The 21,061-nt window shown below is 34.3% G+C and overlaps 2 protein-coding genes across 2 annotated transcripts in view; both read right to left on the bottom strand.

The window, feature by feature from the left end:
- LOC131071036 (probable LRR receptor-like serine/threonine-protein kinase At1g51820) overlaps positions 1 to 16,822 on the bottom strand; it is a 35,923-nt gene extending 19,101 nt beyond the window's left edge. The window contains exon 1 of the mRNA XM_059219270.1: positions 16,695 to 16,822. Within this exon, the coding sequence (XP_059075253.1) occupies positions 16,695 to 16,822 (128 nt within the window). The remainder of the gene's footprint in view (positions 1 to 16,694) is intronic.
- Positions 16,823 to 17,206: 384 nt separating this feature from the next.
- LOC131071035 (putative leucine-rich repeat receptor-like protein kinase At2g19210) lies at positions 17,207 to 19,210 on the bottom strand. The gene is made up of 5 exons (XM_058006734.1): positions 19,169 to 19,210; positions 19,006 to 19,066; positions 18,355 to 18,904; positions 17,637 to 18,118; positions 17,207 to 17,358 (listed from the first exon to the last, which is right to left on the bottom strand). The coding sequence occupies exons 1-5, from the start codon at positions 19,208 to 19,210 to the stop codon at positions 17,207 to 17,209; spliced, it is 1,287 nt and encodes a 428-aa protein (XP_057862717.1).
- Positions 19,211 to 21,061: the final 1,851 nt, after the last annotated feature.

A 21,061-nucleotide genomic window follows, 5' to 3' on the forward strand; every position in this document is an offset into this window, starting at 1 on the left:
GGTGTGGTGTCATGAAATGGATAATGGATAACATTGCATGGAGAACACATAAGTGTTCAAAACCATTCAGGATTGTTATGTTGCAATTAGATCGTGAGTGGTGTCACTTAGAATCAATCCACCACTAGGAGAGATAGCCCGAAAGTAGGAAAGGAAGGTAGACAACAACACTATATATAGACCATTGAGTTGGAAGAGAGGGGAAGGGAGATGGAAGAGGAAAAAGGGAAGAGATGCAACCAAGGATTAGAGAATGGAATGAAGAAGAGAAAAGTAGTGAGATTTAGATTTGTTTACAATCGAATCATAAAAGATCAATCATGATCATCTTAGATTTAGAGCCAAATTTCAGAGTAAAGTTTAGAAATAAAAGATAGAAAGGAAAGATAGAGTTAATAGAAAAATCGACAGATGGAGAGCGACAAAGAGGTTGTGTACCATCTTGAAAGAGAGAAGGCAAATGTGAAGAGGGAAGCAAATCCATCACCTCAAGCTAGTAACAAGAGCATAAGGATGTAGGATCTACCTTAATTCTTTGATCATTATGCAAGGATAGTGAGTGAGTCATGAAGTTATATACTGTTTATTAGAATGAAGTTTGATTGAGTCAAGCCATGATTAGAACAAAATTGTGTGAACTCGCTTTTGAATAGTCTTATAGAGAAATGTATTATGAGGTACATATGATAAAATAACTAAGAACATGCATGGAAGATGTTAAAGAGTGGTAGGAATTGCATTATAGGTTTCTTTACATATTCTCTAAAGGATGATCTAGTTTTAGACCTATGCAATATACTAATGGAAGAGTTAGAGTCGAAAAAGGAATTATTGTTAATTGTTTAAAAATTACGTTCATGTAAATAAAGATACAATAGTGAAATAATTTCTTAAAGTTTGTTGATAAACTTAGTAAAACTCTCATAAATGAGATTACCCAATCCTCTAGAAATTAAGTAAGAGGATAGAGAGAGAAACTTTGAGATTGAACCACGAAGAAGATGAAATAATAGGATAAAAACTTATAAATAATGAAGTTATTTTGATATCACAAGGAAAGACTTAGACTTTCAAATTTTACAAGAAAAATAAAGTTGGTTATCGAGTGTCTCATTTGAAAAGCCTTATAGATAGGCGTTTATGAACTTGTATCATATTAGATTGTCGATATGGTAAATTAGTGAAGTCAGTGTGTTAAGTTTTAAATCATGAAAAGTCACATATTAGTATTAAACTAAATATGATGTTTTGAGAAAAGTGGTAAATAAACCATGACACTTGGAAAGATAGAGAGAGTTTAGATGAGATAAGCTTAAAATTCTAAACCATAAGAAATGGAATGCATGTTAATGATTATGCTATGTTTTGATAATTGAATAAAAGAATGTGTACTCATTTTATTCAATTTATATGTAAGATACATACATGTGTTACACCTTCTTAATATTTTAATCTTGTCTTTAAAATTGCTTGAAAGATAGAAGGAAAAGAATGTTTTCTTTTAAATGTATATTTGATTATCCATAAAATATTATTTCTTGTCAGATAGGATTGATTGTAATAAAACATTTACTCTATCAATTTCTATTCAAACAAAAGATTGTCTTCTTAGCATACTATTTTTATCTTACAAGAAATAGGAAGCTAGAATTAAAAGGCGAAAGATTGTCTTCTATATGAATGTATGTGAACAAAGCTAGATAGGCTTGTGTTTGTGGAAAGTTACCTTCCAGGACGGGTGCTGAATGTGGATTATAGAGAGAATAGTTGCTTTTCCAACTATCTATTTTTGTTGTGCATGGCATTATACTCGGCCAAGTAATCAAATTGAATTAACCATTGAAATAATGGAATTCTTTTATTTTATCCTGTCTACCATATCCTAGATTGATAATGAATGCTTGTTTCTTAAAAGAGTTAGAAAAATGAAAATGCTTGTATCATCTAGGCATGGACTAGATTCCATCTTGCCTTTTGAATTTCTTTTTCTAAGCAATTCGTGCAGGGTCAGGTATTCTTGATTGACCAAGAATTCCGGGGAAGCTTAAGCTTCAAGGTTGGGTGGAAAAGGCACCTGAATCCTGTTCTCGTCTTCATGCTAAAGATTGCATTGGCGATAGCTTGGGTTGCAGATCAATGGACGCATCTCACCCTTTACTTTGTATTATTTTGTTATTGAACTTACGACAACTTGAAATGCGTAAGTATTGTATGATTGAAAAACTACTTATATCAATTTATTGAATGAAGAATCGTTATCTATTATAGAAATTTTGTGTTTATTACAATCTATATGGAATGATCAATTGAAGCTATTAATGGAAAAATGGAATGAAATAGACTTATCAACTGATCTATGAGTTTATTTAATAATAAAGAGTATTTAGGCTCATTATTGAAGTTAGCTCGATTTACGTCTTTACAGAGAGAGAAAATAATAAACTGGAGAAACAAATAGATTGTTATAGGAAGACCTAGTAAACGAAAAATCAAAGAGGAAAGCAATGATTTATAGAAAAGGATAAAAAATTCGAGCTCTGTAGTAGAAATTGCAGAGCAGGAAAATATGGATGTAGAATTGAAGGACCTGAGAGAAACACTGGCTAAAATCAGTAAAAAATTGAAGAGGAAAGAGCCAGTTTTTAAAAATTATACAAAAGATATGAGTCTGTTGCTGTCGAAATAAGAAAAATACAGGACCTATTGGATCATGAGAAGGAAAAAGAAAAACATTTGGAAGAGGAAGTAGAGGAAGAAAGAAAAAAATGTCCACAAATGAAAGAAGACCTACACAATGCAAATGATAAAATTAAAACTTTGGAGGATAGATTGAAAGATAATATGAAAAATACAATGAAGTATATATAAGAAAACATTTGGGGGAAAATAATATAGAGGAGTGACAAGTTGTGTGAATCGTTTGAATTGAATGAAAGTTTGAGATTAATTTATATGAAAATCAAAGGGCACATTGAGAAGAGCATACATGTTTATTCAAAAGAGGATATGGCAAAACAGATTTTGCTAGTAGTCTACAGTACCAGTGACAGCTATTTGTCATCCAAGGGAATTAAGAGCCACATTGATGCCACAATTAAGACATCATCTATCCTTCAAAAGTGCTAGAAACTAAGGGAAACATCAAAAGTTATGGATAAATGTGACAAAAAGATATTGAAGCTGCAAGAAAAGACTACTTTTATTAAACTTCGTTTGCCTAAGACCGTTGACCCATCAAATAAATTCATTGGAAAAGAAGCTTACAAAAAAAACATGGAGATAAAAATGAAGTCTGATTTAGACTTGCTTCCTAAGAACACAAGTCCCCAAAATTTTCTAGCATTCATAGAACCATTTACAACTTTGAATGCGGTATTGCGTGAAACAGTGATGTCAAGTCACTCTTCTAAATATGAATTGTTGATGAAGTTGCAATTTACTTTCCATAGTTTAAAGAATATTGACCTTCCATCAGACAAAGAGTGGATCACCCTACAAAAATTGGCACAAAAATCTTAAGACTCATAGTATGTATTGTATAATTTTCTGCTTTTACTCTTAATTTCAAGGTTTTATGTTTTTTTTGTTTGGAATTTGGCATTGCTTAAAATAATTGTATTTTTTGAACAGGAAAAAACCAACACTCGCTATTGCTAATCCAGCCTATGAATCTATGATGCACAGTGCAAACCTTTAGCCTATAAATTTGTATTCTCAAATTCTCCCAGGTTTTAACATTTCTGCATTTCTCTATTTTTGATTACTAGGTTTTGGGCACTATTATTATATATATTTAATTTGTCCTAGCTTGAATTAATATTTAATTTTGAACTCTATTTTTTGAACAAGAGACGTCAGACATGTAGCAATTGTTAAATTGCTAATCTGGCCTGTGATGGCCATGTAAATTTGTGCTGAGTTTGTGATTTTGATTTTGAGTCTTGACATGTTGTAAATCGACTTGAAGCTGTTGTTTCTCCCTAGTTTCTATAAAAAGGAATTGGGGGTCATTTGCAAATGGTTCTGAAACTTTGTATTCACTTTTGCATGGAGAATCACATAGAGTGGTGTACTAAATGAATTGTATCATATGGCTATATTTTAAAAGAATTAATGAAAATCTAAGTTCTCAACATGTCTAAATAAACATCTTTGTATCAATAAACACATTATTGTCTTTTATGCTATTTTAAATCTAGAAATAGAAAGTTGAAAAATACAATTACAAATCAATATTAAATTCTAATTGCAAAAAGTTGACAGACTCATAAAATGTCATCAAGTTATCAACCATAATAATATGCTTTTATAATATGAATGATTAGATACAGTAATAAGACTAATAAATACCAATCTCTTAAAGTTTCCATTCATCCTCATCAAATTCAGAGCTTTCTTGATTCTTGTCTGTGTTTTCTTCACTTTGGGTCTACATACCTTCATTGAATTGCATCTCAATGCTACCAATAGGTCTAGTACATGAGTCAATAGTCCCACTGACACTTTGGTTTGAAGTGTTTCCCAAACCTCTTCTTTCACATTTGGACCTCCAGATTTGTAGTGCCCTATCGTAAGGAAATGTGTGGACATCATACCTAGATGTATAGAGCCTCAAGCAATTTTCCAAATTTTTGTCTAGTTTGTTTCTTAGCTTTGATTTTAGGAACCCCAAACTAAAAACTCTCAAATCTTCCACCAAACCCAATATCATGGTAAGACATAAATCAAAAAGCTTCAAATATTCTGGCATTGAATCATGCGACCCTGCATTCTCAGCTATATATTTCCAAAGCCTTGTTATTGATCCCTCTTCGTGGGGTTTCTCCATTGTGCCATATTGTTCCCTCATAGTGTATGCAAAATGAGATGATTTCTCTCTAAGATGAGTTTCATCTAATATTCCATTTATAGTTACTCCATTCAATTCTCTGGATATGCAAAATTGTTTTATCAAAGTCAGTAGCTTACTTCAAAAATTAGCTGCACTATTGAGGCTCCAATATTGAGGAAAAACAATAGACATGGATTTGAGTAGGTCGTCAGGAGGGAATTCGCTTCTAATTTGTGAGGAAAGATTATAGGCAATTTTCTTCACAGAAGTAGTTATAGACTCAACAATTTTGTCGAAACCTTCCCTTGTAACTCTTGCTAGTTGCTTTCTGGGATACTTTCCTGGTTCCTCGGGGTCAACTGTGGCATAGAAGTGCATTGGTATCTCAGCTCCCCATACATTGGCACATACCTCTCTGTTTGAACTGATTTGTAAAAAGTTATCAGGATTGTTCAAATCTGTGAGTTTCCACCACTTAACAAACTTTTCATCAGATAGTGTTGGTTGATTTCGATAGAGATTGTCGAGGGTCATGTATGTTATCTTAAGCAGCGTAGCATATTTTACAGTATACAGAGCTCTTTTTTGGGAAGCATTCATAATATTCCTCATTTCCTCTAGCATGGGCAGAATAGCTACTAAAGTTAAGAGTGTCTCTAGATTACTTAACCTCCGAAGAAGGTCAAGAAATTTCAGTTGCTCTGATTCATCACAAGTGTGAAATAGTCCAATCAAGGATGGATATTCTAAAAAAACTCCAGTGAACCATCCAAAGAGATCCATTTGGTATCATTATCCTTGAGAAGCTTCTTCCTATCAGTTATTCCATCAGCAAAGTGTTGAAATTCCATAAATCGCTTGGGACTTCAACAGAAGTGTGAGTAGAGCTCTCTAATTAAAATTTCAATTTTTTTTACCGAAGCATACTTGCTCACAATTCCAAAAGCTAGATTCATTCTGTGAGCCATGCAGTGAATTGTAGTAATGTATGGAGCAAATGAAGTTTCAATCTTTGTACAAAGATTGTTCCTATGACCTTGCATTACTAAAGCTCCATCTGCTCCAACACACACCAATTTTTTGGCAATTGTCATGTCATCCATACCTCCATATTCAATTAAACTTCTCTTTACTAGTTGAAATAAATTTTCCATTGTCGCACTCTCCTTCATTTTAGCAATAGATAATAGATGAGGTTGATGGCCATGATTCTGTACAGTATAAACATGCATGCATACCCATGAAGTATTGTCTACTGTCGTAACTTTGTGTAAAGAAAATGCAATAAAGTTTGACTCTCTTATTTTTTCCTTTACATCTTATTTTTCAACCTCAACAAGACATCTTGCCCATTCTCATCCACTGTTTACTGACTAGTGTCTATTAGGATAGTTAGGAACTTTCAAAAAGTGTAATAAACCACTAATTGATGGGATATTTATCATAGCACGCCCTCTACTCAAAATATAAAAAAAAACGCTTAACTGAACAACTTTTCCCTATTGTTCTATTTGCATTGCTTTTCCAAAACTAGCTTCAATAGAACCTTTAACTTCAACAAGCTTCGTCTGTATTTTCTCATGAAAATAATACTCTTTAGCGTTCCTCGCATGCTTACATTCCTCCTTTGTTTTCCATCTTATCACTAATTTTTCAACTCCGTCTATCATTTATTTTTCATAAACTTTACCCATATGCTTTTCTATGGTTTCAAATTTTAGTTGCAACTTAGTTTCCTTGTTATGTTTCGAAGTACAAATCTTACACCTACATTCTATTGGAGGCTCACCTTTGATTGTATTCTCCACTGGTTCAATGAATGGATACTTTGATTCCCAATTAATTTGAAAATTTCTCACTGACATATCGCACTCCCAATCCTTTTTGGATTGTGGTTGATCCTTTTTTTTTATTTGGCTTTTCTTTTCCCCTTTCATGCATTATCATCAATGGAATTATCACCCAAGTCGATTATATCATTCCAGCTAACTTGGGAATCTACCAGATAATCTTCTTCAAGATCATCCTGATCTGAGATATCAGGTTCGTCGTCGTCTTCAACATGCGGTGTAGGTTGTGAATTTTGTACTTGTACTTGTGATGAGGTACCTTCATAATTTTCACCACAATCTTTTCCAAAGCCAAAGTACAAAGACAACGTTCTACTTTTTGTTGGCCTCTTATGTCCTTACCCACATTCAGGTTTCCTACCCTTCTTCCTATTTGACATCTCCAACAAAATAAAGGCTAGCAAAATTTTTTTAATTTGTTGAAGAAGCAATAATAGACTATAAAGTATAATATATGTTTCATTGGCCCTACGACCTACAATCTAGATGTTTGAGGTCTGAATCTCCCGGCTAACCACTTGGTACTGATGGGAACCCATTAAATAATAATGAAATTAACGATACAAACAAATATGATTGCTCACCTTTAGGTCACTAGCAATCACCAATGCAGTCAACAACAATGATTTTCCTCAGTCCGAAACTTTGTTATTGATCATAATTTAGAGCCTAGAACCCACCAAATTGTGTAGAGATACATCTAATCTTTGAATGTATTTATACCAATCCTTATATGGTGAATTCTATGAGAATTTTATATGGTATACAAATATTTGGTGAATCTCGCTTAACTATAACACGACTTATGTAATTTTTGAGGTGATTATGGGTCATCCAAATAATTCCCAAATACAATATAGTTGGTTAAAGTTAGGGTGAATGGAGACACACATTGGAAAAATGTTGGGTGAATTGGGTCCTCCTGGCTAACAAATCTTCATATGCCTATAGGCGAATTATGGTTGTCTATTAAGGCAACCTCGGAGAGTGTAGTTGAAAAAATTAAATCTATCATGTGTCCACCATATATTGTATTGGCAAAATCCTCACATAGAAATATTTAATTACATAAAACATATGGTGATCAGGCCATGAGTTTGATGGAAATTGATAATGTTTTGGCGACATGCCCACCCCCTAGTCGGTACAAAATATTTGCCATTTCCCAGGTTGCTAACGTGAAAAATTCGCCATTGGTGAATATTCGCCACTAAATTAATATCTGGTTGTTGAAAGGAAGAACAAAAATATCTTGGATGCATCTAGAAGTATGATGATAAAATATAATCTACCTCATGTCTACTGGAGAGAAGTTGTAAGCACAATAGTATACATATTCAATAGAGTTCATATCAAAGGAGAAACTGATAAGACACCTTATGAGCTATGGTTTGGTCATACAGTGACAGTTAAGTATTTTAGAATATTTGGTAGTAAATTCTATATCAAAAGAGATGATTACATTGGAAAGTTTGATCCTAGATGTGATGAAGGAATATTTCTTGGTTATTCTAATGAAAGAAAAGCATATAGATGTTATAATAAGAGATTTCAAAGAATTGTGGAGAGAACTAATGTCAAGGAGGATGAGAAGAACAGAAGTCAAATCAGAACTTATAAGAGAGAACTGGTAGTGGAAATGGTCATAACTAAACCGGTAGCACCTACACTGGAACAGAATATTGAACTAGTTACTCCAACAAAATCAAAAAATTGAATAGTAACTGAAGATCAGGACAGAGGAACATAAAATCTAAAGACTCCTAGGTATGTAATGTTGAATCATTTAGAAGATCAGATAATTGGAGACAAAAATAAAGGAGTGATGACAAGAAGAAGGTTGGTAGCTAATGAGGTATGTTTAATTTCTCAAGTTGAACCGACATTAGTAATTGAAGCTTGTAAAGATGAATGTTGGCTGAAACCTATGGAAGAAGAATTCGATCAAATAGAAAAGAATAACACATTGACTTTAGTTCCCCGGCCTAAAAATAGGAATATTATTGGAACTAAATGTGGTTTTAGGAATAAATTGAATGAAGATGGACAAGTTGTGAGGAATAAAGCTAGATTGGTTTGTAAAGGATATTCTCAAAAGGAAGAAATTGATAATGATGAAACCTTTACACCGATATGTAGGATTGAAGATGTGAGATTATTTCTTGCTTATGCTACACATAAGAACTACAAGGTTATATCAGATGGATGTTAAGTGTGCATTTCTAAATGGAGATCTTGAAGAGGAAGTTTATATTGAGCAACCTGATGGATTTTCACTTTTAGATGACAAAAACATGGCTTGCAAGTTAAAGAAATCTTTATATGGATTGAAATAAGCCCTTAGAGCTTGGTATGCAAGACTGGATAAATATCTTTTGAAGTTTGATTTCACTAAAGGTAATGCTGACAGTAGTTTATATTATAAGATCACTGATGATGACATATTTATTATTGAAGTCTTTGTTCATGATATCATTTTTGGAGGTGAAGATAAGTTGTATATGGATTTCTCTAACAATATGAAGAATGAATTTGAGATGTCTATGATTGGGGAGATGAAATTTTTCTTAGGTTTGCAAATAAGTCAAACTGATAAAGGTATTTTCATTTGTCAAAATAAGTATTCTAGGGAGTTGTTGAAGAAATTTGGTATGGAAAATTTTAAACCGGTTGGTACTTCGATCGTTACAAGTGAGAAATTGACAAAGAAAGATGCATCTGCACCGATAAAACCTACAAGATACAAGTCTATGATTGGAGGTTTGTTATATCTAACTTAGACTAGACTGGATATAATAAATGCAGTTTATATTATATCCATAAACTAAATATGGTTAGCCACTTCATCAACATCTTCAATCTGATTGTTCAATCTGTTACAGGTCTAGTGTTGGGAGCACATTGCTATTACCCAGCCTGTTACAAAGAAAGAAAGCTCCACCGAATGTGATCTTCTGGTCATCAACATCTTCAACCCAATCTGCATCTGTATATGCACATAATGTAAAGACATCATTTTTAGGATACCACAAACCATATTTAATTGTTCTCTATAAATACTTAAGAATCCTTTTCACCACATTCTCATGATTTTCTCTACGATCACTCAAAGATGACCCTCAATTAATGAAAGAGCTTGACTATTGGGATACTCTTGAGACATCCATTGCTGAAAATCATCAAATTGGTTATCCAATTTCGAAAGTTGTTGTATAGAAACCTCATGGAGAGCTTCTTCATCATTAAGAGGATTAGAGATGAACTTACAGAGCATGATGCAGCATCAAACTCGCTATACTTGGGGTGTTTGTATGTTCTCCCATTTGTATCATGATCTTCATCATATTGTTTATGATGATAGCACTAGTATATCTACTAGATGCACATTGTTACAGGTCTAGTGTTGGGAGCACATTGCTGTTACCTAGCCTATTCATCATAGATTTCACATTTAATATTAGTGCTATCAGCAATGTGCTCCCAACACTAGACCTGTAACAATGTGAATCTAGTAGATATATTAGTGCTATCATCATAAACAATATGATGAAGATCATGATACAAATGGGAGAACATACAAACACCCCAAGTATAGCGAGTTTGATGCTGCATCATGCTCTGTATGTTCATCTCTAATCCTCTTAATGATGAAGAAGCTCTCCATGAGGTTTCTATAGAACAACTTTCGAAATTGGATAACCAATTTGATGATTTTCAGCAATGGATGTCTCAAGAGTATCCCAATAGTCAAGCTCTTTCATTAATTGAGGGTCATCATTGAGTGATCCTAGAGAAAATCATGAGAGTGTGGTGAAAAGGATTCTTAAGTATTTATAGAGAACAATTAAATATGGTTTGTGGTATCCTAAAAATGATGACTTTACATTATGTGCATATACAGATATAGATTGGGCTGAAGATGTTGATGACCAGAAGATCACATTCGGTGGAGCTTTCTTTCTTAGAAATAAACTTATTTCATGGATCAACAAAAAGAAGTCATGTACCTCTTTATCTACTATTGAAGCTAAGTATGTTGTTGCTACTAACTGCACACAAGTTCTATGGATGAAGCAAATGTTGAAGGATATAAAGGTGAATTGTAATGAATCGGTAGTTATTCACTATGATAACTCTACTACTATTGATATATCAAAGAATCTGGTATTTCATTCTAAGACAAAGCACATATCTATCAAGTATAACTTTTTGAAGGAGAAGGTGGAAGAAAATGAAGTCAAACTAGTTTATGTGAACACTAAAGAGTAGATTTCAGATATCTTCACTAAACCTTTACCTAAAAAATCATTCAAGTACTTCAGAGATAGATTGGGGGTTTCTGCCCCTCTGGTAGAGACCTAAGTGATTCTAATTGGCATCAGTTCTATATCTATTATCAGAGCTATTACTCATTCTAGATTGGTGTGGTGGTGCTACTACTTAGGTGGAGTAGTTAGCTATAAGAATCAGAGGATTTATGATTTTTCTTTGATATTTATGTCAGATCTTTAGAATTGATGTCAAAGGGGGAGAGTTATTCTTGTGAAAAACATAAGGGAGAGATATATTCATTAGGGGAGTTTACTTCAAAGCTTCATTGCTATATCATTCTATGGGAGATTGTTGGTTGTCTTCCATAGGAGGAGACTTGTTTGGCTTTTCTTGGCACTTGGATGTTTTTCACATCTAGTGTTGCCATCAATGCAAAACGGGAAGATTGTTGGTAATTTGAAGGAATTTATTATGTGTTGCATTGATATTTTGTCATTGATGGTAACACCAACTATTTTGGTTGTTTACTGGTTTCCAGTTGGTTTCAATAGAGTGGTTGGATTATGATATTGATCTGGTATGCTCTGGTATTCTTTGCTTTGTGGAGTTGATTTGGATCTATCATTCATGCTATTCAGATGCATATCATGGTCAGTTGGTTTGGGATTTGATGACTTAAATACTACCATTTGTTCTAGTAAGCCTTTTGGTTATCGGTAAGGGTTTTACCGACAAAGCTTTGTTGATGATCTTTTGATGCACGTGATAAGTGGTGTTGGTGTGGCTTCTAGATGGTTCTCAGGATGCTGATGGTTATCATGTTCATGTTCCAGTTCATTAGTGGTTTTAGATTTGGTTTATGGTGACCTATTTTGAGTCTAGTGTTATCTAGTTTATGGACTGGTTTATGTAATATGTTGGAGGATGTTCCTGATGTGTTACTGATAGGATTTAATGATTGGTTTACATTGTTTTCAGCCTAAGATGACTTGGTTGATCATTGGATTGTGGGTTTATTTTATGAATTTATTGTATTATGTTTTAGGTGGCTAACCTAATTGTTTAGGTCCCAGGTTGGTATAAATATGATGTAAGATCTCTTTGTAGATCATGGTAATGGGATTATGATTGTGGGTTGGTTATGCGATTACCTATGTGAATAATGTTGTAATCATATCCAGAAGTTTTGGTCAGTCATAGGTTATCGAATTGGGTTAGTAAGAGAGGTTTAAGGCCTCTAGTAAGATTAACCAGAATTGTACTCAGGCATAGGAGATGTTATCTTTGCACTTCACTCTTCTTTATGGATTGTAGTCTGGATTTATTTTATAGTCAGTGAGGCTCCTTTTGTGATGAGCAGTATGCTCTAGGTTGTTGGCCTTCCTGTATGTGCAAAACCTTCATTTTTTAATAGCATACTTACTGCAGAAGTATTATCTGACTATGGGTAGGCTTCCCACCATGGTTTTTCCCTTTACCGGGTTTTCCACGTACAAATCTTGGTGTCATGTGTTTTGGATGGATGGTAATTGTTCTATGATTTATGTTTATGCTTAATTGTTATATCATTTATTCTGTTATTTGGTTTATACATTTTGGTATTGGGTTTAATTGTTCCGGTACTAAGGATTTGAATGCTTAAAGTTTCGTAATCTATTGACAACTATTTCACCCCATCTCTTAGTTGTCCTCTGGTTATTTGAGTTGTCTAACAGTCTTTCAGTCTGGGAACAAGTGGCCATACCATTTTCTTCTCTATTTGATCCAACTCCTCATTCATTGCATTAATTTAGTCATCATCCTTTAATGCCTCTCTTACTGTTTTGGGCTCAATGGTAGAAATCAGACAAGAATTTTCTATGATTTTCCTCCTTGTTTGAACTTCAACATTTTTATCTCCAACTATTTGTTCTTCTGAGTGATTTAGCCTGACATACCTTGGAATAACTAGTTTCGGTGTTGTGCTTCATGCTTCATGTTCTTCATCTTCTTTATTACTCTCTACATTTACCAGTTGAGCACCTATTTCTACAACATTTTGCTCACCTGTCTTCTACACTTCTGGTTCTATTAACATAAGTCTTTCTTCATCTTTCTCAGGCTCAAATCTGTTGATCTCTCTATGTTTCTTAGAGAGTTCATCTATATTCACATTAGCACTCTCAATGATCTTCTTAGTTCTCTTGTTATAATATTTAAGTGCCTTACTCTTTGTAGAGTAATCAAGAAAAATGTCTTCATCACACTTAGCATCAAACTTTTCAATGTAATTATGTCTCTTAATATAACATTTACTCCCAAAGATTTTGAAATAACATATACTAGGAGTCTTTCCATGCCATAATTCATAAGGTATTTTATTATTACCTTTTTTGACAAGTACTTGGTTCAAAGTATAAATGGTATTGTTGACTGCTTCTCTCCAAAACATCTTCGATACTTCACCTTGAATCATCATGGTTCTAGCAGCTTCAATAACTATTCTATTCATTCTCTCTACTATACCATTCTGTTGTGGAATTCTAGGAGCTAACATCTGCCTCTTAATTCCCTGTTCATCACAAAACTTCACAAATTCATTAGAAGTAAATTCACCTTCATGGTTAGATCTCAAACATTTAGATTCTTGCTAGTATCTTTCTCAACAAGAGCTTTAAATGTTTTAAACTTACTGAATGCCTCAAACTTTTCTCTCAGAAAAGTTACCCGCATCATTTTAGAATAATAATCAGTAAAGATCATAAAATACTTATCACCAAAATATCTCTTAGTCCTCATAGGACCACAAAGATTAGTATGCACCAAATCAGGAATATTCCCTAAAGAGAAATACTTACTCTTAAGAGATATAGAGGTCATCTTACCCATCTCACAATCCTTGCATAACACATTGTCTGGTTTCACAAGCTGGGGCAAACTTCTCACAATACGACTTACTAACTTTAATCAGATTGTCAAAATTGACATGAAAAAATCTCATGTGCCACAACCAGTTGTCTTCAATCTTCACCATAAAAGAATCATTTACATTAGTATTGAGATTAAATAGATTAGGTCTAGTTTTCTTCGTAGTAGCAATCAATTCTCCATTATTTCCAAGAATCTTGCACACTCCACTTTTGAATTCAAGTAGATATCCCTTATCATTAAGCTATCCAACACTTGAGAGGTTATTTTTTATTCCTTCAACCAAAAAGACATCATCTACATTACTCTTCCCATTTAATGAAATTGATCCTTTACCTTTAACCATGCAGGGAGAGTTATTACCAAATCTTACAACACCTCCACCAAACTCTTCAAGGGATAAGAACTTACTTTTGTCAGTGGTCATGTGGTGTGAGCAACCACTATCTATTATCCATTCATCATTGTTATTGATGTGAGACACTAATGCCTTCTCATCAATCAAATCCTCCTTCACAGCAACAAAGGCTATTTCCTCATTGCCATCTTCTTTTGATTCATCATCAGTCACACTTCATCCACTACAACATAATAATGTTTCTTGCCTTTTCCTTTGAATCTCCTAAACTTCTCTTTCTTATCAGAGTTAGGGTAGTTAGCAACTATGTGTCTAATTTTAGTACAAGAGATACACTTCAAGGGTAATTTACCTGTTCCTCTAAGGAATCTTCTAGCCAGTAATGTCTCAAGTTTCATAAGAAGATCTTCATCATCACCATCATCTCTACTACCGCCATGACTAGACCAATAGTCATGATTATGACAAACATATTTTCCTTTCCTTGGTAATGTATTGGTTACAGAAGCCTTAAATGCAAATTCAAAAGGTTTAGAAATACTATTATCAAAACTATTTAGCTCAAATGCAATTAGCTTTCCAATTAGAGAGTCAATAGTGACTTTATCTTTTGAAATGGATCTCAGTTCTTGAATAGTAGACACTCTGATAGAATACTACGGCAAAAGAGTTCTAAGCATTTTACTAACAACAGTATCATCTTCAATCTTACCTTCGACACTCTTTATACCACCTACAACTTCCTTGATCCTTTGACCATATTGAGCTATGTTCTCACCGTCAATCACTTTCATATCATCAAATTTTCCTCTCAAGCTCTCTTCCTTTGCCCTTTGTAAATGTTCATCTCCTCCACAAATTAAATTAAATCTATCCCATACCTCATTTATAGTCTCTAATCCATGAACATCAATATACTCAGAGTTGGATAAAGTACTTACAGTTGCTTCAAGAGCTTGAATGTTTGCCTGTTGTTCTTTGAGTTCATCCAGTGTTAAGGGACTGGTAGTCGGAGCAACATACTTGATTATCACATGGTTCCAATACAATGCACCCATTCCTTTAATGTAGATCTTCATCTGATCACTCCATATCTAGTAGTTGTCCTTGGTAAACTTAGGACCCTCCTTCTTCATTATCTTTTACAAAATCTTTCCCTCAAGCTGTTAGGCTTTCTGCACACAGAGGACCAAGGCTTTAATACCAATTATTATAGTTTAAAATTTTTAGAATCCTTATTTCTATGGATAATGGGGTGGAGAAGAAAAATATCTCATAGTTTTTTCCTACTGACTACTTGTCTCGAAGCTTTGCCATAGGAAAGCAGAAGCTCTTGGAGCTGAGCATCTTCCTTAGATTAAGCTATGCCATGAAGGAGGTTATCATCAACAAACTACTGATGAGTCACTACAAATTCTGAGGTTATCTTGATGCCTTCCAACTCTTTTTTAGAATGTCTGTCTTTGATAGCTCTCCCAAAGACTTTAGACATAATAATAAAAAGAAATGGGAAGATTGGATCTCCTTGGCATAAGCCTTTAGAGGAGGAGAAGAGTCCTTCCAGTTTCCCATTAATGAAATTAGAAAGTATTGGAGAGGAAATGCATTGGAAGATCCAGTTGACCCGTTGCCTTCTGAAGCCAAAAACCTATAATATTTTGCATAAGAAATGCTAGTCCACATTATCATAGGCTTTGGAAATGTCCAATTTAAAAATCATACCAGGTATGTTCATGCTCTGAAGAGTATGAATTGCCTCCTGAGCTATAATTACCCCTTCTAGAATTGAACGACTTGGAAGAAACCATGTTTTCTCTTCTGAAATAATGCTATGCATCAGAGATTTCAAACTGTTCATCATCAACTTTGAGAAAATTTTATATATTGTATTGTAGAGCAAGATTGGCCTAGAATCCTCTAATCAAATTGCCTTCTCTTTCTTCGAGACAAGGGCTATAAAATTATTATTAGTCTCCTTTAGAATATTTCCTGATTTTCTTGAGGATTCTAGTGCCTCCACTAGATCATTCCCTAGAATATCCCAGCATTTCTTAAAGAAGCTTGTGGGGAAGCCATCTGGGCCTGGGGCCAAGTGTCCGAGGGAAGTTAATTTAGAGTACTGAACACCTCCTCCAAAGAGATGCTTTCATTGAGTTTTCTATTTTGAGCATCTGAAATTACTTTTGGAATTATTGAGAGGAACTTCCTTTGTTCCCTTAAGTCAGAGCCATCCATATTGTTTAGCAGATTAGAGAAGAAATTAACGATTTCATTTCTTGTAACCTGTGGGTCCTCTATAATGCAATTGCCTTGGACTCCCATTCTGGTTATTTTATTAATACTCCTCTGAATCCTAGTAACATTATGAAAATATTTGGTGTTCTTGTTCCCAGCCTGTAGCCAACTCTCCCTTGATTTTTGTTTCCAAAAGATTTCCTTTTTAGAGAGGATACCCTCATACTCTGCCGAAAATTACTTTTCTTTGACAAACAGAGTCTGTGACATGCCTTCCTTGATAACATTCTCTTTCAAATCCTCTATTTGTACTTCCAGTTCCCTTTTAATAACAAAGATATTCTTGAAATGAGCAGCATTCCATTCCATTCCAGTAATTTCTTCTTAACATATTTTAATTTTGACACAAAACAGAAAAGCCTAATACCCTCAAAGCTAACTTCTTGCCACCATTGACCAATAAGATTTAGAAAATTTGAGTCCTTCATCCACATATTCTAAAATCTAAAAGGTGGTTTTATGAATGTAGAATCACCTTGAAGGGACAAAAGAAGCAAGTGATGATTAGAGCCAGAACAAGGTAAACATTACAGTCTAAAGAAAATGAAAATGATGAAAGATCTCCCAGCCAGAAGAATCTGTCTATTTTCTCTGCTATATTACTAAACCCTTGCATGCGATTAAAGTGAAAATACTATCACCCGAGTCTATCTCAAGGAGACCATTTCTATCCATCCAGGCATTAATGTCCTATTAAGATCTAACAAGTCTCGAAATGCCACCACTTTTATCCTTTGAACTTCTAATGGCATTAAAGTCCCCTCTTATGAGAATATTTTCATCCAGATACTGAGAGATCATCCCATCTAGGTCCGACCAGAAAGCACGTTTGGAAGCAGGGGAAACTGGCCCACAGACATTGATCAACAAAAGGAAGACATTTGCTTGCAAATGTGTGACCTTCACGTCCAATATACTTGTCTTCTAGGATAATATTGATTTTAAACATAGAATGCCCTCCGTTCGAATTAGAAAACGAAGACTACGAACATAAAGGAATCTAAATAAAATGAAAAGTAATAGACACGTTGTAGTGGAAATTAGATAACATAAAAGATAAGCCTTCATGCTAAAATGTCTTTTTAACTACTATTTATGTGTCATCTAAATATTTGATACATACCATTTGTAGTGAATGTTCCTTGTTGATTTTGAGTACTTTGACGGTACCATTCAAAAGCATTAGCTATTGGAGGCAAAGTGGAACGATTTGTTGCTTGCAAGCGAAATGACATACTACTACTTATGCCATATGGGATGAGGACAGATACATTTGATGATTGCAGATATTTGGGCTGAATGGGATCACTGTTAAGCTTTTTATCATCCAGAAAGAAGTCAAATTCTCGAAGAGTTGTTGCATCCACATCAGCTTTCAATTCAGCGAAATACATAGAAATATAAAGGTTTCCATATCGCGAGCTCTTCTGCAAAGGTATAGCTATCACTGAGGGGGAGTTGGGGTCGCTTGTTATTGCTCCTTGCATTACACGAGATGGAGGTTGGTCATAAGCCACTCCCATAGATACTTCCATACTAGTTGTGATAGTTGGAAAGTCTAGTGAAGGTGGATACCAAAGTCTATCAAATTGGTCATCCGGGTACCTGTTTATCAAATAATTTTTTTTTAAATTAACAAAACATTGACGATAAATAAAAAACAAAAACAATATTTACCACTTTTCTTCATAAGTAAAGTATTAATCACGATTTACCTTAACATTTCCCTTATAAATCTTCGGTGCTTGTGAATTCTTTTTCTCGGTTTTTTCTATATACGCCTATAAATTAACAGATGGAAAATTTTAACCAGAAGATTATTCATGGTATGGAAAGCTTACCTGAGGTCGCTGGGACCTTGAGCTCCATAGTCGCTGTACACTAACCTCAAAAGTGAATAATCTCGGTTGACAGGCCAATACATAGTATGATTGAGAGGTCGCAGTTCCAAAGAAGAAATTATGGGTGTTCCAATACTCAGATTATTTCGGGCAAGGCAGACATTAGTTGGATCGAACTTTGCCATTAAAATGATTTCTTTCTGAACAACTAATTCGTTTGGATCACTAAATGAGAAGCTGTACCAAACGTCGGCGTCCAAAAGGAGATCAAACTGTGGAGGCGAGTTGAGATTGTCATAGTTCCCATAAAAGAATGTTCCACGGAGAAGATATTTTGTTCCAATCTGCATTGGCATTAACTGGTAACAACTTTTCCTTCTCTCGGGAAATCTTCTAAGGCTGGTCAATTGCCTAGATGGTTCTACGCCAACAGCAGCACCTGAAAGATTAACTTTTTCTCCAGAATTGATGTAAGCATCATCTGGCATCCATTGTATTCCAGCATCATCTGTGTAGTTCTCGGTGCCTCCGCAGTCGAGGCTAATGAATCCTGCAAGCATTCATCAATTTTATAAGCACATATCAGATATTTTTATTTCATAATATAGGTAGAAGGGACCCGGAAAGGCTAATCAGTAGTTTAGGACTCACCGGGTTGACTAGATACAGGAGAAGCAAAAATGGCAGCCACCATCAACAAACTCAACGTCTTCTGAATCATTGTGAAAAGCAAAAATGGCGTCGCATTACGATAGTCTCAAGTATAAATAAGAAATGAAAAATAAGTGCATAAGAATAGTCATTAGGTATAAACCAACGCGAGCGATTTCTCCACTGTATTTCTTGAAAGCACCATGCCGGCTATTTACAGGAGATCATTACTAAACAAATATCAATAAAAGAAAAATTATGAGCAAACAGTTTCTTCGATAATCTCTATGAAGTGGGCGATAGTAACTTTCTTTTTTGGATGTTTACTTCCGTAATTATAAAATGGGCGATAATCAACTAACTTCCCAATCGTTAGGTAAATTCTATAAAATTTGAAATATATCTATGCCAGCCATATCAGAACCATGAGGCTCGCATGTCTTTTCACAATTATTATTATTGTTAATCACCGTTCACTATATTTTATTCATGTTCCTGTTTAACATTATTTCATTTCGTTTTTTTAATAGTGTTTATACCATCATTTGTCAAATTGTCTTATGCATATTTATTTAAAAAAAAAAGGTTGATGTAAAAAGTTCACATTTTAAAATTTAAAGTAGACAAAGAAATACAAATTTTAACAGTAAAGTGTAAATTGCTTATAACACGTTGAAATCATTTATACATTCACCAATAAAAAATATGGATTACATCATGAAACACTTACATATGAATGTTTTCAATAAATTATTTCATTCTCATTGCAATGTTGCATTGTATAATTTTTTAAAGAAACTATTTTTTTTTTAAAACATGGAAATTACGGTATAAGTTGTTATGTAAGGAAATGAGATCATCAGCTTATCAATGCAAACAAAGATATGAAATTCCCTTGCATAACATTTGAATAGGAATAGGTTCAACTACAGTAGAGAGCAGGGCACATGGTGTTTTATTCCTTTGTTGAAAAATATTTGAGATTGCGATGTGTGTATGATGTGGGTGTGAATATGGATATTTCCTAACAAGTTCTTAGTTAGCACCTAATCACACATGATAAGTTTACTTAGGATAACTTAGTTGTCATATGACACAATCATTTAATATTGTTCATGTTAGTTATCCTAGGTGTCCTTCTAGATAGAGATGAGTTAGCATCTTGCATTTAATTTTATCACAACATAGTTGTAACATAGATGCCTTCCACCTAGGAACTCGTAAAAATTCCTCTTCTAAGTGTAAGGGAATTTTTTCTAAGAAGGATGTGTCTGATAAGGATGACTCTAATTATGCCCCTTTGGATGAGTTAGTTCCTGACTCCTATAAGCCAGGCTCTGCTCAAAAGGGTAAAGCCCCTATACCCCATCATCGGATAGATATAATAAGAAATTTCGGCTGGGCTCTACCTTTTGTGTGAAAAGAAAACTCCCCCACTAGGAAAATCTCAAGGAAAAAAAGTGCCCAAGGAAAAAGTGACTAGAAATCCCATTGGGTTTGTTGGGGATCAATAGAATCTGGACTTCCACATTAAAATTTCAATCGAAGCATAAAAGGCGACCCTTGTGGGTAAAGATACAAGCTCCTTTGAGGTGGATTCTAGGGCCTAGAGAGGTTGTGGTGAAGGAGGATAAGGAAGGTCAAACTAGTTTTTTCAATTGGGTTGTGTTGGTCGTGTTTTGATGCACTATCAAAAACAGAATAAAATACCAATGGTACTCTGTCCTCTATTGATAGAAAGACTCTCAAATGCTGAAGATCTGCGAAGGAACACTTGAGATGACTCCAAGGTTCTTCTATGTTAGGTCTCAATATGTCAGATAGCTTCAACGGTATTGATGTGATTTGTTGTACCTACAAGGGGACTTATGTTGAATACCTGAATGCTCGAATTGCTTTGGATATTGCTAGAACATGGGACTTCACGGACTTGATTTAAAAAAAAATGAAAAAAAAGATAAGGGTTGAAAAGAGATCTAATTCTAACTCCAAGAATGTAAGAGCAATGGACAATCTTTGATGAAACTCTAAGTCTTGTTTCGACATGCAACGAACA

Source organism: Cryptomeria japonica, chromosome 4 (genome assembly GCF_030272615.1).
Source record: "Cryptomeria japonica chromosome 4, Sugi_1.0, whole genome shotgun sequence".
Classification (NCBI taxonomy): Eukaryota; Viridiplantae; Streptophyta; class Pinopsida; order Cupressales; family Cupressaceae; genus Cryptomeria; species Cryptomeria japonica.

What these genes read in the sequence shown, in the direction of transcription:
- LOC131071035 (XM_058006734.1), bottom strand. Translation starts at nt 19,210, where the DNA reads ATGGTGCTTTCAAGAAATACAGTGGAGAAATCGCTCGCGTTG. An exon ending in CAAGGTCCCAGCGACCTCAG is followed by an intron (nt 18,119 to 18,354) that starts GTAAGCTTTCCA and finishes TTTGATAAACAG; the next exon opens with GTACCCGGATGACCAATTTG. An exon ending in AGGAACATTCACTACAAATG is followed by an intron (nt 17,359 to 17,636) that starts GTATGTATCAAA and finishes TCTGTGGGCCAG; the next exon opens with TTTCCCCTGCTTCCAAACGT.